Here is an 18,569-nt window from a genome sequence, read left to right as displayed (position 1 = left end):
TGGCGGAGTTGACGGGCTCCAGTGCGTCATGCAGGAGGAACCGGTGGGTTGGTTTGATGTGTTTCACAAGGGCAGCCCGGGTGAGCGGAGTTTAGATAGATAGATAGATAGATAGATACTTTATTAAAATAACAAGAGTAAAAAATATTAAATATAAAAAATGCACAATATATACGATAAAAATAACAAGAGTAAAAAATATTAAATATAAAAAATGCACAATATATACAGAATAATATTACATTTCTAAAAGTTTTTTTTTTTAAATACATAAAGGTTATTAAGTTCCACACAGTGGCTTTAAGCCTTTCCCTCACATTGTACTGCAGAGTTTGTTTTAATTGTTATTATTAGATCATTTAGACGCTTTTATTTTGTAAGCAAAGTCGCATTACTTCCGGTGTCATTCCTGCAACATCTGACTGATCCCTCTCTTGTGTTTACCTGCTGTCGGAAGGGAAAAGAAGCAAGAAAAGTCCAAATGGAGGTAAAAAGATAGATTGTAGAAGGTGTTGTGAAGAGATGCACTGAGCAGTGACTCTTTGTGATTGTGAATATTGGCTGACATGAAGAATCAGAGGAGGGCTTTCTTTCAGCTTAGTTGCATTACTTTGCACGCTTTGCACTCCAAAGGATCAGAGTCCATGCAGTGATAACGGAAGAGAAAGAAAAGCAGTAATTGCTACATTTTAAACTTTATTGTGCAGCTTCTGTAAACTTGGATTTTACTGTGTTTGTGTTTGTGTGTGGAATGAGGACTCTATCACCTCTGACATCATCATAGAAGATGCATACTATGAACAATAGAGGGACCATTTATCAAGAGAGAATAAAAGATTATTACAAATTAAAAGAAGCAATAGGGTAAACAGAAATGGCAACATTATAGATGGCCATGGTAAAAGAGGGATTACTGCCTCTCCATTTATAAGAATGAATATGATATTTACCAAAAATAATCCCAAGATTAACAGTTCAATACATCATATTTTGTGAGTTTATAATAATATTTGTACTTACTTTCTTTCTTTATTGTCTCTCGCAGCCCAAAAAGAAGTTGATAAACTCAGTGGACAGCTGTGTGGACGAGGCTCTGTGTGGCCTGGTGAGGGCCAGTGGGAGCCTGTCTCTGCTGAAGGGCCACAGAGTTGTGCTTCGGTCCGACCTGGACAACCTGAGGGGCAAAGTTGCCCTGCTGTCTGGCGGGGGGTCGGGACACGAGCCGGCACACGGGGGTAGGACTTTTTATTAAATAACAGCCTCATCCTGAGTTGACTTTTAAAATACAGCTACCCTTCTGGGGCTTTTCTTTTGAAAAAGTAGGTCCATCCCTAGTGTCCTGTTGACATACAGTGATAGTTGCGGGCTTTTCATTTTTAAAAACAGCCTCATCCTGAACATCCTGTTAAGAGTTACTCTATGGGGCTTTTATTTTGAAAAAACAGGTTCTTCCCTAGTTGTTTGTTAATATACAGTAAGAGTTATACGCTTTTGTTTTGAAAAGCAAGCCTCATCCTAAAATTCCTGTTAAGATACAGTTACTCTATGGGGCTTTTATTTTGAAGGGGTTGGGGTGACATCAAACTGTCAAGCTGCTGTAAAAACGGCATATATGCTCACATTTTATACAGTATTTGTGGTATTTATGTTAAGTTTATCATTATTTTGAGAAACCAGCTCATTTTCTTGAGCTAGTTTCTCATTTTAATGACTTACAAAATCTTTTCTTTTCATCACAATGTCAGAAATTGGTTTCCATACGTCTCTGTCTGTCTCCAGGTTATCTCGGTGCAGGTATGCTGTCAGCTGCTGTTGCAGGTGGAGTGTTTGCTTCTCCACCTCCTGCCAGCATCCTGGCTGCTATTCTCAGCTTGCACACTGCAGGTAATGCACAACATTGTGAATGTTAATTTAAAGAATGATTAGATTAAATGGCAATAATTGAGGTATAACAGCTCTCCTCCCTTCCGCAGGAGCCTCCGGAGTTCTTCTCATTGTGAAGAACTACACCGGCGACCGCCTCAACTTCGGATTGGCCGCCGAGCAGGCCCGTAATCACGGCGTCGCTGTTGACATGGTGGTAGTTGCAGAGGACTGCGCCTTTGACCAACCCAGCAAGGCCGGGCGGAGAGGCCTGTGTGGCACCATCTTCATACACAAGGTAAACAACGACAACAACGTTCTTTACCTTCAAAATAATAGTCCGACCAAAAAAAGTCTGAGCTCAGGAGAGCTGTACAAAAGCTGCAACTTAGTAACGTCTTGCAGATCAAGTTGCAGGTAAAATAATAAGGCAATGGGGCCTTTTTGAATTGATGAACAGATGATCAATCAACTGTATTTTTGCCATTAATTTAAATTAAAAGTCTGGTCGCACTTTCTGTCAGCTGGCAGGCGCCTTAGCAGAAGAAGGCTTCTCATTGGACCAGATTGTTTCCAAGATGACAGAGGTTTTGAAGGGCGTCGGTGAGTCTCCTTCCCCTCACTTACTGAAAGCTTGGTAGAAATACTGTGATTCTTCTTCTGATACGTTTTGTTTGGCGTTTGTGTTCCAGGCACACTGGGGGTGAGTCTGTCGCCGTGCAGCGTTCCAGGCTGCCTGCCTTCTTTTGACCTGCCGCCAGGAGACATGGAGCTGGGGCTGGGTGAGGGACCATAGAGAGAGGGAGGAGGAGATGAGAGATAATGTGGAAAAGAGAGCTGGTTAGAGACAGATTTAAGACTGTATCCGTTAGGAATCAGTTGTCCGTAAACCAAATTTACATTCCTGAACTGATAAAAGTATACGCTAAAAGTATATGACTTAAAACTTAAGTCGACGCATCAACGGTAGACGTTACTCGACACAGATAGCGTATTATACATACAGATGAAAGTTATGGTACAAAACTTTCGTCTAGATTGAGTCTAGCCTGCAGATCATTTCTGAATGTTGAATGTTTTTTCGTCTTCTTCAAGGAATCCACGGCGAACCTGGAATCAAAAGGTCAAAGGTGACTCAGCCTCAATCTGCTGTTTTCTATGAAGCTGTTTACCCTCAACCCGCGTATATTTTCACCTATTTGTCTTCTCTTATCCTGTTTAATCAGGTGGTGTCCGCAGATGAGGTGGTGAGGACCATGATAGATCACATGACCAACCCTGACAGCCAATCACATCTGCCTCTTAAATCAGGTCCTCTAAGTGTAATGTTTTTACGTCTCCAATTGTATTCGCTTTCAATGCAATGCATTTTTTTTTTTTAATATGTGCTTCTTCTTTCGTAAAGGAGACACTGTGGTTGTGTGTGTGAACAACCTCGGAGCTCTGTCCTGTCTGGAGATTGCGGTGGTTACGAAAGCGGCCATCATCTGTCTGGGTACCACATTAAAATGATCTATACTCCCAACCAGGGACCTGTAGAGCAAGGCATCAACGCAACCGGCACTCTCTTAAATGGGATGCATCTCTTGAGGATGTTGTTCTGTGGTTACAGAGGGTCGCGGCGTGGTGGTGGCCAGGGTGATGTCGGGGTCGTTCATGACATCGCTGGAGATGGCGGGAGTGTCGCTGACCCTGATGAGGGCCGACCAGGAAACACTGAGGCTGTTTGGTGAGCGTACACACACGTGACGCACATGTATTGCTATACTTGTAAGGACCCTAGCCCTGTTCTTAAAGGGATAGTTCAACATTTTGGAAAATTTGACCTGTCAATCACACAGTAGCCCCGCCCTTGAAGAAGACTATTGAGATCATAAACTCATGTTTACAATGTTTACTGAGGGAATAAATCAAGAGAGAAGTAGAGTCTCATAGACTTCTATACAACCAGAGGAGTCGCCCCCTGGTGGACATTAGAGAGAATGCAGCTTTAAGACACTTAAACCTGCATTGGCTTCACTTGTCAGACCTGGAGGTTGCTGCCTGCTACCAGCACCTATATAGCTCAATAATCAACATATTGTAAGTTATTTCTTTAATCAGTACATTAGCTCAAATGTAAAAATGACAACTGGTGGATTTAGAGGAAACTACGGGCTAAATGTGTGCTGTAACTTAATGCTAACCGTAACCCTAAAACCTAGTATTTACCCTCAAACGGCCCTTTTAAGAAGAGAAAAGAAAATGTCCTCACAATGGTAAAACTCAAATGGTCCTCACAAAGATAGAAGCACAAGAGCAAACACACACACACACATGTTTAACATCCTGTATCCCATGCAGATGCTAAGACCAGCGCCCCCGCCTGGCCAAACCTCAGCAGTGAGTGTGTAAGCGGACGCAACTACATCACCGACCCTCAGCCCGCGAGTGCACGGCCACAAGACGACACACACTCTGAAGGTTAGTATCCAGTGTGTACATGAAGTATATTTCATGTGTATTAAGTAAGGAATCTGTTTCAACCAAGACTCCTGAGTACGATAATACTTTTTAAAACTCAATGCCTTTAATAAAACAATTATTATTTTTGTTTAAATCATGGTGTGAATTAAAAATGTAATCTGCAACCAAGACTCATCCTGTGAACATATTTGTTAACTTTGTATTTTTGTATTTTATTGTTCAATACCGCCATCTTGTGGCCATTAGAGAAACTGCGGCTCAATCAAGTTCAATCAAATAAATGATATATAGATGGAGTGTTTTGTTTTTTTGTCTCTGCCAGGGCCACTGAGTCCTGTGATGCGTAAAGCGTTAGAGATGGTTTGTTCCACGCTGTTGGAGAAGCAGGAGGAACTCAACGCTCTGGACCGCGCTGCGGGGGACGGAGACTGTGGGAACACTCATGCACAGGCTGCTAAAGGTACGACCCAGTGATTCTTATCAACAGCTGCACGATGACATGCTAGTGCATGTGTAAAAAATCTGAACAATTATTGTGCAAATGCTCATTCAGCCATTCAGGAGTGGCTCCGGGATCATGTGGTCCCTGGCTGCCCCGGACAAATGCTATCAGTCCTCGCTGGATTGGTGCAGGAGAAGATGGGCGGGTCTTCGGGAGCGGTAGGTTTTGACACATTTTGACATAAAGTGGTAGTTGACCTCTTACGCTCACACACACACACACACTCACCTACGTGTGTCTGTCAGTTGTACAGTCTGTTCCTGACGGCAGCGGCTGGTCACGTGACTGAGGGGCAGAGCAACGCTGCAGCCTGGGCTAGTGCAATGCATGCTGGGACACAGGCCATGAGGAGGTGCGGGGCTGTGTGTGTCTGTATTTTTGATGTACCTACATGTGTATGTGCATTGGATTGTGCATGGGGGTGTGTGTGTGTGATGTTTTCTGGTACATGTAGAGGGCTAAATGAAAAATGTAAGATTAAATGTTTTCAATAATAGAAAGTCATTTCTTCAGGAGACATTGTATGTTTTTCTGAGTTTTAAATTATTGTGAAGTTGCATTTGTCTGAAGAAAAACTCACCATGTCCCGTTTTTTTTTTTTGCAAAAAAATGTAATTAATTAATAAAGAAAAGAAAAAAAAATTAAATAAGAATTATGAAAATAATAAAAAGTTGATAAACGATCTGTATTGTCAACTGTCTTTCAGGTACGGCGGTGCTGACCCTGGAGACAGAACAATGGTGAGTTATTCTCTCATTTCTCTGCTGCTTTTCATGCATCTTGTCTATTTTGAGAAGCATTTCCTGATTAACATATTATTTGACCTCTCCTCGGCACCAACATTATTAATTAAAAAAGCCTTTTTGTCTTTTATATGTCTCTAGTTGGATGCTTTGTGTCCCGCTGTGGACGAGCTGATGAAGCTGACAGCAGCACCACCTGGTGGACAGATGGCTGTACTTCAGACTGCCGTGCAGGTGCAGTAACATACGTACCGATTCTCTACATGATGACTAGTGAGTTCATCTCGTGGCCTCATCTTTCGGCCTTCCCCCGTCTCTGCCTAGAAAGCGGCCTTGGGGGCGGAGTCGACCCGTGACCTCACAGCGAGGGCGGGGCGAGCCAGCTACATCGCAGCCGAGCGGGTCACCCTGCCCGACCCCGGCGCCGTGGCTGTCGCCGCCATCCTGAGAGCCGTGCTGGAGTCGCTGGAGGGGCGGAAGTAATCTATTAGAGCAGATCATGGCTATTATTGGACAGGATAACACTATTATGGCTCATTAACAAAGAAAAAACTGTGATTATGACCTCCTTTTGAAGCACATTTTTATACCATACATACAGTAAATGAATAGAAACTGGGGAATTTGATGCTTGAAAGACAGAAAATATACAAAAAACTGAGTGAAAATGATCAACACTGATATGAAGTGTACTCTAGGATTATGAAATTGTAAAAAAAAACACAATTATGGTCCTTTTTAAATTTGTTTACAAAGCTCAGAATTACTGACAATCCAGTTAAAGTTCAGCAAGACTTGAATTAATTTGTGTCATTATTGATTTTTTTATATTTGATTATTTAGTTAAATGCTTGTACAGTAGCAGGAGAGTTTTGTATACCCTTTTAAATCATGAATTTAACATTCCTTGTTACGACGAACAACTAGACATCACACCACATAATCAACACTTGATGATTTGACACGTTTAATAAAATGATGAACTGAAGCGTGAGGAGCAAACTGATCTCTGTCTGTAATAATGAATTCTAACTAATAAACTGTGTATATGATACAGTACATGATGAAGTGTGTGTTTTTACAGAACACCAGTCGTGTGTGTTTGGTTAGAATTAAAGTGTCCGTAGATACAAATCTTTTTCTTCTGTCTTTCAACTCTTCTCTTCCTTTTTATCTTTCGTTTCTCTCTCTTTCTCTCTCTCTTTCTCTCGACCAGCAACCAAGTGTCAACTTCCTGACACACAAGTCTCACCGCACAGCGTTGCTCTTTAGACTGAACACGGCAACACACACACACACACACACACACGTTCGTATTATTAACCTGCTGCGTTACGAACGCTGGCTTTCAGTTTTAGCGCCGCCGCTGTGCGCTGACAACGGCAAAGGTAATGATGTTCTTCTTGTAGTGAGTGTGTTCGTGTTCTCAGTGAGACAGGATGAAAGTTAAGGGTCCCAACTGCCATGCTGGGTTTGAGGAAAGTCAGTTGAGCTCACACTTGACTCAATAATTTAGAGTGTGTGTGTGTGCGTGTGTGTGCTTTCTATTTTAACAAACTAAAATGCTCTTGAAAGTGTGAACATTCAGTCTTTGGAGTGCAGTGGATCTGTGCACTTGTTTTAAGATGGACAGTGTGTGACTATATGCTATTTTAAGCAACTTTAAACACACGTTAAGAAAAGTGCGTTGAGCCAAAAGTAATTTGCTTTCTTAGATGAGAAGCTTGATTCCACTCTGTGGTGAACATGAAGCAACAACCAGTAACTTCTATATGTCTTTACCTGCATTGGCCTTAATACTCCTTCATAGTTCTGCTGGTGTCTGAACACAATAATAGTGTTAATTCACTTACATTAAAACAATTATATTTTGTATTTTTTCTGAAATGATGTTTAAATATGCAAATGAGGCAACATCTAATAGTAACTTTTGATTGATTTAGGAGAAATCTACAGATGCAAATAGACAAAGTAGTAAAATAAACACCTAAATGTGTATTTTGGATGTTTTCCTTCCACTAAAATATTTCATTTTAACCCCCTCAAAGGCTTCCATCCTGCTCCTAAGAGCATATGAATCATCTCTTTACGTTCCATAAAAAGACTCCATACTTTTTAAAATAGTTATTTTTTTCCCTTTAATTCAATAGATATTTGTTTAGAGATACTTGCACACAGCTCAACATTGCAGTTCTTTTAGTGTGAAATACACACACAGGTTTCTAGGATTTGGGGCTCAACTCGGACCATCGTCGTTGTTTTTTCGTATATAACGAGCTCTACTAGTTTATGTTTTCTATGCATTCTGGCAACTTATTAATATTAAAAGCATAAACGAAAACATTCCATCGTGAATCAACTTATTTTCATTGTGAGTTAGAACATCGGTGCAGTAAATTGAGTATCGCTGTACTATATTAAAGTCTTGTACTACATTATACACAGTACACATAGCCTGTATGCTAGTGTTCAACCCCTACCCGGCCTTTTTTCCCTCATGTTGTTCTCTTTTCCGTCACAGTTGTTCAAACAGGAAATGTTTGCTGTCATGGTTTTACTAAGCCACCTGTTAACTAGAACAATAACCAAATCAAGGTGGTGACAGCGTATGATCCACGATGCCAGGAAGCTGATCTGCCGTTATTGCTGAGCTGTCAGATCTCTGCATCCTACACTCGCGCTTCTCTCTGTCTCGAAGCTCACGCTGGCTCGACCGCACGCTGAGTTCATGGGAAAGTCTTTTGAATGACTCATTGATATCAAGTTTTTGTGCCTTCATCTCAGATGGATTTTGCCTGCAGTCACGTTGTGTGTAATTGGAGGCCTGGTGGAGCAGGTGAGTGCTGTGAAATCCACTTTTTAGAACTAGAACATTTCTGCTGTCTTTGCCCCTAAACTGTGGAATAGTTTTCCTTTATGGCTCAGAAGCAGCCCCTACAAAGTCGCTAAGCCCCTCATTGAGGTTTCACCTACAGGTATGAAATTCATTCGGTCAATGTAATGTAATGTAACAGGTGGATATGGACAAAAAAAGCCTCTTGGAGGTAAACCGAAAACCCAACAGGAAGTCAGTTACTGTGAATTGAATGTGCCATTTTGGCACATTTTTAGCATTTGACAGGTTCTGTACTTTAACGAGCTCCCCCTCCATATTTAATCAGATCAGCTTCAAATGTGGTCAATGTGGCAACATTGATGCCATGGCGCTTTTCTCCACAAAACAGGAAGTTGTTGTAGCTTCTGCAGTATGTTGAAGTGTTAAATCTATTTCTTTGTCGTGTGTTTTTACTCCCCAACCTTGTGTAGCTCTTGTGCTGCACAAGTTGATATTTAATTACTTGATGTCTTATTACTTTTGCCAGCTGCCAGGTGATCATGCATTCGGCATTTCAAAATAAGAGTTTCCTGAGTGAGATGGATGAGAGTTAGTATCATTTCAACTGGATTGATTGTCTGATTGACACACACAGTTGATCAACTGATTATTAGCAACAACAAAAAAGCTTCTGGGTGGATAAGATAATTTGCTCCATTTAATTTAGTCTATCTTCATTTCATTATTTGCTAATGAACTCATTTTCCCAGCAGCCCCAGGTGTTTCTCTTGTCAAGCAGCAGCAGTACGACAACAGAGTGGCCGTTAAACAAGAAGGTAATTCTCTCTCCTTCACACACGTTTGCACAAAAACATTCATTCGTAAAGGTCAACGTGTCTGAGCTTTTGTTTTTCTGTTCATCTCATTCTCAAGAGTATTGCAGGGAAATAACAGGAAAGCATGTTCAGCAGTAATGTCTAACTGTGTGTGTGTGTGTGTGTGTGTGTGTGTGTGTCTGTGGGGGCAAACTTGCAAATGCAAGAGAGAGAAGTGTAGGAGATGTGCTGATAGCAATTCAACAAGGGAAAGTCCACACCCACACACACACACACACACACACACAGATCATTTTAATCACACAAGAACAAAATCAGAGTTAATTTAAGGCCACAAAATTATCATTTAAGTATTAAAATGTGTGACAGTAATGTAGAAAAATGCATTTATTCTGCATATTTTTAGTGATTCTCACCATCAAAATGAGGTCCAAGTGGACAAAACGCCACTTTCACCCCGTAGTGTAGGCGGTGAAAGGTGTTAACTGCAGCGGTGGAAAAAGTACATATAGATCTTTACTTTGGTTAAAATAAAAACACCTCAGTCTAAAAATACTACATCACCAGTAAGTATCAGTACAGAAGTACTATCAGCAAAATGCACCTCGAGTACTCGTTATGCAGAATGGCTCCTTTCAACATATCATGGAAAAAGTTGCTAACATACTTTTGGGTATCTGGAGTTGTGAAATAAGACAACCTAGAAAATGCAGACTCGTTAGAACAGGTCAGGGTTCAATGGCTGACCACCCAACGGGATTTGATCGGTCTAATTGTCAAATTTGAGCGGTTGATTTCATTGGTGTGGTCTTGGGTTTGATTCATTTTAATCTAAAGTTTACGTCCTTTTTTTAAGCCCAACAAAAGAGTGAAATTACTCAAGTAAAGTACAACTGTGCCTTCAGGTCCAGCTCCTCCACCGCTGCCTCCTCGTCGCTTCCGAAAACCTCGGCCCACATCTCTGCCTCTCCCCCCTCTCCCCTCCTCCCTGCCTCCGGTCGCTCCTCGTTCCCTCCCTCCTCCCGTCCCACCCAGAGGTGAGGTCTGTTTGCTGAATCGTGAGTGTTTCAGAGTTACAGTCACTGCCTGCCTTTTTTCATTCCTCTGCCAATGTTTTCATCAGTGGACAAGGACGGAGAAAGCCGACTGAAAGCCAACGTCAACGTCGTCTCGATAAACATTGGGAAACTGGTCGACATCGGCCAAGGTAAGAGGACACGAACACAAACACACCTGTTGCAATGTTTGTTTTTTATAACTTTTCTTTTTCTCTTTTCTAACCAGCCTCAGGCCTGCAGAGTTTTCAAAGCCCAGTGATTTGTGGGAAATGTAGTGCTGCCTTGTCATGTCTGAGCTCTATGCAGAGGAATGTGAGTGGAAAATGATTGCACAGGTTCTTTCCTGCAGTCGTATAGTTTCTCTAAATCCAAACTTCAGTGTTGTGCATTTCTTTTCTCTTCGCTAACTTCTGTTTCTTTCTCTGGAAATATAATACGTATCTCAAATCAGTGCACCAACAGTGGTTAAAACAAACGAGCAGTAAAACCAAAATGAAAGATCCGTTTCCTCCCCGTCTCCTCCTCTGCTTCAGGTTTGGATGTGTGAGTTCTGCGGATGTGAAAACGTCGTAAGCGACGGCGAGAAGAGAGAGTGTGTCGGCCAGCGCGCAGGCGTGCACAGCGACGAACTTTACCTGCCCAATCAGAGCGAGGACGACTACCAGAACTTGGAGGACACACTGGTGGTGTTCTGTGTGGACATTTCTGGCAGTATGAGTGTCACTGCAGAGGTGTGTGTGTGTGTGTGTGTGTGTGTGTGTGTGTGTGTGTGTGTGTAAAAGCAATGATATAAGACATATTCAGCTCCTTTACCTTAGCAAAAGTACCAATGCATTAATGTAAACATTGCTCCATTCAAAGTAAAATTCCTGCATTTGTTATTTAAGTGAGAATATCACCAGAAATCTTTATGTGAGGAGATCATGCAAATCATCTTCCTAACAGGTTACATCAAGCAGTGGCTCTCCAGTTTACATATCCAGATTAGAGGTGAGATTTAAATGTGTTGTTTCTTTGCTCCACTCCTAAATCGCCACGGGGCCTCTCTTTACTCCTTTACTCTCTTTCTGGGTGTTTTGTTTCTCTCTCTCAGGGTATCCAGGACGCCCTCCAGGGGGCGCTGTCATCCCTGCTGCAGCAGTCCCCCCACAGGAGAGTGGCGCTGGTCACCTTCAATGACGAGGTAGGAGACGTCATTTCCTCCATTTTAAAAGTTATTTATGAAGTAAGAACAAGGGTTGAACGAGATTCAATTCGAAATTGGCTATTTAGTTTTTATTTTGAGAATTTACTGCATCGTTTAAGTATAAATTTAAACTATGTATTATTTTATTCAATTAACTAAATGCTGAAAAGGCCAATAGTTATTTCAGTGGTTTAGCCCAGACTCTATAGAGCAGTGGTTCCTGAACAAGTGAGGGGTCAAATAATGATAATATTACATTTGTATCAGACTTTTTACTAAATTGTCCTTTCTTTTTGGAGGAGGCATGTGAAAAATCAAGTAACTGTTATATTGTATGAATATTGCATCTATTCATTAATTTAATTTATTTTGTTCTTATTTTTTAGCGCAATTAATCTTTTTGAAGTCTAATAGAAACACTGGCATAATTAAACACACATTTTTTTTAACAGGTTGTGATATACGGCGATGGTACCGGTACTCCTCTCACTCTCAGGGACTGGGCGTTGGTTGACTACGACCATATATGGCAGAAGGGTGTGGCTTATAGCATCCCACACTGTATTGCTGAGACGTACGACCAACTAGTACAGAGGGTCAAAGAGTGAGTTAATGCGGAGTTAAATACTATTTAAATTACTTTTATACAGTGAAATACTTCTCTGTGGTACATAACTTGAATCTTTGTGTTTTTAATACTTCTGTGTATCCAGCCTCAGGGAACATGGCGCTACGTGTCTTGGTCCTGCAGCGTTGGCCTCGGTAGCGTTGGCGTCGAGGTACCGCGGGTCAAAGGTGAGTCTAAAGAACTTTAAAGGAATAAGACAACATCTTGGCTTGTTAAAGTTTTGAATATTGGCAAAAAGGTGCAAACGATCTAACCTGACCCACCAGGTGATTTGTTGCACAGAACAATCCGTGAAATTATTATTCATTGGAAACTGTCTGGCAAAGAGCAGGTGCATGCTATTGCAGCATCTACGCAAATCTCTTCAGGAGCCGCCATTGTTGTTTTGAATGAACAGCCACACATGAACCACACCAGTGGCTGCCAGTAGCTTCTCACAGGAAGCCGATTGGTCCAAACCGCTGTGGTTTCTCACACGAACGCTTTACTTCATACTTGACTAGATGGATTTTTAGTGTGATTCTGACGCAATCTTGTGTAATTGCCAGAATCCAACTGCCTTGCGAGATAACAAACAATCACCAATATAAATAAAAATCACTTTTATGAAATGACAAGCAGACTTGTGGGTAACGGAGTTTCCGATCTTCTGTGTTCCGCAGGTGATTTTGTGTACTGACGGCAGGGCCAACATTGGACTGGGTGAGATGGAGCAAACTCCCTCTCTGTCCTCTTCTCCACTTACTGCATATTTCTACAGACAACTGGCTCTTCAGGCTGTGGGGAGTGGGTGAGGATCGCCCCTGTTACTGTGCAAATGAATCCCATTTAATCAAATGTAGAATAACAATAAAATATACCCTCTTTCTTCTCCCAGAGTCATAATATCAGTCATGACTTTTGAAGGGACAGACTGTCGCCTGGCAGACGTTGGGAGACTCTCAGACACTACTGGAGGAAGGGTGAGACATAAATCCACATAACTGCTGGCACTGAGGAACATGTGTAATGTAAATGAATGTCCCGGGAGTGGAGAGAGCACCGAAACAAACTTTGTTTCTTTGCTCATTTTATAAACCTGTTCCCTCTGCTGCACAGGTGAACATTGTAAGCATCGGTACGGTTGCAACAGAGATCCAGTCGGCCTCCATGGACAACATACTTGCAACCGGAGTCACAGCAACCGTGTTTGCTCCTGATGGAGTGTGAGTGGTGGTTGACACCAAAAATACACCGACAGGAACTATTCAGCTTGTTTTGTATGTAAACAATACCAACGATGAGAAAAACAGACACCAATATAATCCATGTCCCTGGTCCAGTGCTTTAGCACTTTAGTAGTCACTAATCAGCAGGGTTAGGTGGTAACGAAATGCATGTATCTAGATTACATAAACAAAAGGGACTATAACTAAGACAGATTACATTTGAAAAAAAATGTGCAATATAGTGACAGTATTATTGTCAACTTGTAATATTGTTACTTGACTACATTTTAGATTACGTCTCGCTAAATATGTTCTACAGTATATCAAATTAAGTTATTTCTCTCAGGTTGCCAGTTTTGTAAAATGTGACTTAAGTAATATTTGTTTTAATTTTTTAATAGGGATTTATGTATAATGTTATAAAGTTTTTACAAGATTGAACATTTGGACAAAAGTTCCTCTTGCGTAACGAGGGTAAAAAACAACACAGCAGCAACAGTACTGTTTTCGTTAGTTTCATTTGATTTGACCAACTTTCAATGACTGAAAATGTTTTCGGATGTATAATGAAAAAATGGAATATTTGTAGAACTCTAAATATTCAGTGGCTGCGTCAATTTTTTTTCTGTATTCGGTGCAATCTTTTTTAATGACTGATTTTATAGTAGTCCAAAAATATTCAGATTACATTACATTTTTTACAAGAAATTCAGTAATTCACTTAATTTCAAAATAATCTGACCCAGCCCTGTTTAAAGGTCTGTAATTTATGTAAAATGGTGTGTATATATATATCAATATGCCAAAATGCATGCATTCATATCTTTCCTGCTCATTTGCATGTTTACCTGAAAAATGTTGCTTTGTTTTGGTGATTTTTTTATTTTCTCTTCTCTTTCTCTGCAGGTATTTTCCCTATGAGGATGAAAACAATCACAAACTGGTGAGAGAAATAGGGAATGTGACCAAAGGGCTGGAGATCACCATCCAGTTTGCTGTAAAACCAGAATTCATGGAAGGTAAGACAAACATAATCAACTTCTACCATGTTCTGGTTTACAAGACATTGTGGGGACTCACACCCAGTAATGTCGATGTGTGTGACAGTTTTCCTTCAGAGGAACACACTTCCATTCCAACTCCAGCTGAGCTTCAAGACCAGAGACAGAGAAAAAGTCACTCGAGTTATTACTGAACAGCGACCCATTACCACCTGCAGGTGAATACTGTAGGGTTGAATACTGGACTTGCAGTATTTGTGTGGTATTGACTTGAATGTCCATAGTTAAGAGTATCAAAAAGTGTCATAGTTAACACCAAAGTTTATGTCAGATTTTTCAGTCGTATTTACATTTTCTTTGATCAGATATTGAAGTTTGAAAAGTTTTTTTGTTAAAATCAAAGAAATGCATTGCAATTTATTGAAAATAATATAATTTTAATGATAATAAACTTTTTATTTATATAGCACCTTTCAAAACAAAGGTTACAAAGTGCTTTAGAAAATAGAAATGGCAGACAACTTAAAATTATATAACTTTGAGCACAGGATCTGCATATGAAAAATAGTACAGTAAGCCTATATATACAAATACAAGTGATGTTTTCAGGCCACACACCTGTTAAAAGCACTTGTAGAAATGTGTTATTAAGAGTGTTTTTCTCATCTCCTCCGTCTGAAGTCGGATTTCGCCCGGTAGCCTCAACATGGCGGTGCTCGGCGTTCACTGTGCTCAACTCTGTGCCAGTTTAACAATGGAGGGTCGAGTGCAGGAAGCACAGAGGCAACTAAAAGCACAGCAAGACCTGCATAAACAAATCAGGTATGACTCTCTGGCCTCTGAAGTTCCTTTGAGCTCTGATCAGAATAGGACATTTATATTTGATTATATATGATTTAACATGTTTGCTTTACACACGTTTTGTGTATGATTAACCCCTGGTTTACATCACATTGTGGGGACTTATAACCCCACCCACATTATGGGGACTCTGCCCCAGTTTCCCTGTTTTTGGGGTATCATCTCCAATGTCCACCTCACCATTAACTTTTGATTTTTGATTTAGACTTGGTTTTAATGTTAAGATTAGACTTACGTTTAAGTTAGGCTAAGGGTTGAGGCTCGGCAAGCAGGTCCGATGGTAAAAGGAGGTGTGTGTGTGTGTGTGTGTGTGTGTGTGTGTGTTTGCCCCCATAGTAAGCAGAGGCCTATCCAAGAGGAAGAGAGTATCTATGGTAACTGGATGGACGCCATGACAACAATCTGTGATGACATCACCACGGAATCCCAGGTAATGTTGCACTTAATTTATCAATGAAGACAATTAATTCATATTTGATAATTTCATTGTAAAGAGGGTCCACTGAAATTATTTCATCAGTAAAATAAAAAATGTTAAGATTCTATTTGTATCCTTTTTATCAGATTTATTTCACTTTATTATTAGCTCTGAGGTGATGTTTGCAGTCCTGCTTGTCTGTTACTAAGCAGGATATCTAAATGTAATTGGTCGAATGCAAATGGGTCATTGTTTTTGGTGAAGCTCTGAAAATAATAGCACCACCTTTGTTTTGTATGAATGTATTTATATTTTGCAAAACTATTTTTTTCACAATCACCCCTAAAATACCGTCTGTTCTTCACCAACTGTGTCACACAATGTATTTGGATGCACCACCAAATGGTGGTTAAAGGAATGGTTAGTGAAGAAACAAAGAGTTCCTGGTTAGCTTAGCCTAGCATAAGACCAGAAACTAGGGATGCACAAGACCAGTATCGGGTATTGGTCTGATACTTTGCCCATATACCCATACTCGTAAATGTAAAACTACTTGGATACAACAGCACCTAACTGCGTGCATTGTCGTGGACACATGCAGCCACTTTCCAAATAAGTCTCCACAGCATTGATTGATTTTAGCTGCAAGGTTGTCAGCTGTGTGCCTGGCTTATTCTGTCAGGGTTTCCACCAGTGTATTGCAAGCCTGGCTAACATTAGCAAGTGTTTGGTCGAGAAAGAGAGTGTGTGATGGGTATGAAACAGTAACATTATAGCTGTACCCAAATGTAAGTACTTGTACATAAAAAAGTGATACCCATGCATTCCTACTGGAAACAAGGGGAAATATTTAGCCTCTAAAGCTCACTAATTAACACATTATATGTTGTATATTTAATCCATACCAAAACCAAAATAAGAAAGCCAGGATCTCTTACACATTGACAAGATTTCTTACATACTGATTTGTCATCGCTTTCCCCCTGCAGACTCTCTCTGATGAAGCAGCGAAGGTAATGTACCAGATGAAGAGAGCCCGCAGTGCCAACAACAACAACAACACAAGTTAGATCCAGAAGAAGACAAGGAGGAAGAAGAATGTTCTCATGAAGGGAATGTAAATAAATCAGTCATCCACATATATATGAAGACTTTATTTCATAGTAAGCCATGTTGGTTTATAGCTAAAGAAGTTTGTCAGAGATATAAATGACTTAAAGCAAAGATGAACACAAACAAATCAGACAGACTGTGCCAGAAAGCAATTACATTTCTCTCATGAGAAACTAATCTGTACTATATTTCTTTTGTTTTAAGTTGATTTGATAAGAAATATACTTAATAAACAAGGAGAAGATATGATTGTTTCATGTCAAATAAGATCATTAATGTACTGCATACTCAGTAAAAATATGTTCACCTCAAATAACCCTTCTGTATATTTGTTTGTCAAACATACCGACACGCACGGTCAAACAAACACACTCACACTATCGGGAATAGTTGGCTAGTCAGGTGTATCTCTGAATGTGTCCTTATCTAACGTTTTGATGACATGATTTGTGTGTTTCATGGAATGTTTTTCCTTTGTGTTGTGGTGTGAGTTGACATTGACATGCTTAGGATGATTTATTACATTTTAGTATTTAGGAGCATGCGTGTTATGTTTCATGCTTTTTGTTTAGTTGGGTGTGTTTTATTCGTTGAGTTTGACTTTAGGCACAGTGACCTAGAAAGATTACATTTTATAATGTTAGGGTTAGGGTTAGGGTTTGGCTGTCGCTGAAGGCTTTATTAGTAGTTAATGGCATTCAGTCATATGTCTTGTCATGCGTGTTTTTTTGAAGGATGCAAAGGATGCCCCTAGACCAACAGAGGCAACAACTAATGGTGTGTTCAGACTACACTCAGAAAGTTGCAAATTTAGTTTAGCACCACACAGTTGCTGTTAAAACAGGTTGTTCTGGAGGGACACACTGTTCGACATGCTTGGAGGTAAAGCTCAGCTCATTGTGTTACTGTCCAAGCCACAACTTTACTGTTTTGGTTCACTTTTACTGCTCTCAATGCATCATTTTTGCCCAAAGCTTGCAGCTGTTTTCAGAGAAAATGTTGTAAAAACCCACTGTACACTACCTGCTCAGCAGCAAACAACTGACAGACACAGTGACTGGTGAACAAAGTGGAGCATTTAGCAGTTAAAAAAACAGACATTTCCCTCAAGAGTTGGTGGTGGCCAAAAACAGAGCTAAAAGAGAGTGAATTATGGACTTACATTCAACAGGTGGACATAAACAGAACCCCAAATTAATGCTAATGTTGCGCCGTAACAGCTGGATGTGTGACTAAGCCATTGTAACCATAAGTTGTCCGTTTTTTTTGCCCTCAACTGACCTAAAACAACCCAAACATGTATTACAGTTATTGCTAGTTTAACTGTACAGCCTCCATTTACTAATTCACAAAACTTCATGTACCATTCAATAACATCTTGATGTCATTTGAGGTACTAGAGAAAACATTCCTGTCATCTGCCGATGTGTCAGTCAAACGTGTGATAAGTATACAGTCTTCACTCCACAGCTGTGGTGCAACTGCTCTTTCTGTGAAACAACATAGAAGCGTCAGTGTAGAATGTACAAAAGGAAAAGCACTGATGGTACTGCTGATTAATAGTCACAGTGAAGGAAATATACCTGAAGTTAAATCTTCTATGTGAGGCACATCATCACACAGATTGAAACAGACAAGTGATAGAAATACATATACTGTACTTAAGCACTGCAGTGAAGTGCAATTATCAGGTACTTGTTCTTGAGTATTTACCTTTTATGCTAGTGTACACTAGCATATGTTGTGCTACGTTTCAGAGAGAAATATTGTATTTACTCAAATAGATTTAATTGGTTTTTGTTACGTTGCAGATTAAGATTTTACATAAAAAAACAATGATCTCCCAACTCACCAAATATGCTTGGTAAGT

General features: G+C 40.3%; 2 protein-coding genes across 2 annotated transcripts; both read left to right on the top strand.

Moving 5' to 3' along the window:
* The first annotated feature begins 422 nt into the window (after positions 1-422).
* On the top strand, positions 423-6,621 carry tkfc (triokinase/FMN cyclase). Its single transcript, XM_079185219.1, has 17 exons — positions 423-487; positions 1,046-1,235; positions 1,780-1,884; positions 1,974-2,161; positions 2,388-2,466; positions 2,556-2,645; positions 2,959-2,993; positions 3,090-3,174; positions 3,269-3,358; positions 3,476-3,592; positions 4,207-4,326; positions 4,652-4,789; positions 4,883-4,989; positions 5,077-5,183; positions 5,539-5,572; positions 5,717-5,809; positions 5,900-6,621. The coding sequence occupies exons 1-17, from the start codon at positions 482-484 to the stop codon at positions 6,056-6,058; spliced, it is 1,743 nt and encodes a 580-aa protein (XP_079041345.1). The 5' UTR covers positions 423-481; the 3' UTR covers positions 6,059-6,621.
* Positions 6,622-6,904: 283 nt separating this feature from the next.
* Positions 6,905-17,001, top strand: LOC306714379 (circularly permutated Ras protein 1). Its single transcript, XM_079184397.1, has 19 exons — positions 6,905-6,963; positions 8,360-8,411; positions 9,164-9,226; positions 10,132-10,263; positions 10,350-10,433; positions 10,511-10,596; positions 10,818-11,015; positions 11,230-11,274; positions 11,378-11,467; positions 11,923-12,074; positions 12,184-12,265; positions 12,761-12,888; positions 12,976-13,060; positions 13,197-13,303; positions 14,213-14,325; positions 14,414-14,525; positions 14,989-15,129; positions 15,505-15,598; positions 16,576-17,001. Exons 2-19 carry the CDS (start codon positions 8,360-8,362, stop codon positions 16,654-16,656), a joined length of 1,845 nt encoding a protein of 614 aa, XP_079040523.1. The 5' UTR covers positions 6,905-6,963; the 3' UTR covers positions 16,657-17,001.
* The last annotated feature ends 1,568 nt before the right edge of the window (positions 17,002-18,569 follow it).

This window comes from Pholis gunnellus (assembly GCF_910591455.1).
Source record: "Pholis gunnellus genome assembly, chromosome: 23".
Lineage (NCBI taxonomy): Eukaryota > Metazoa > Chordata > Actinopteri > Perciformes > Pholidae > Pholis > Pholis gunnellus.
The sequence above is the reverse complement of the archived record's forward strand: the minus strand, read 5'-3'. Positions and strand labels throughout refer to the sequence as shown.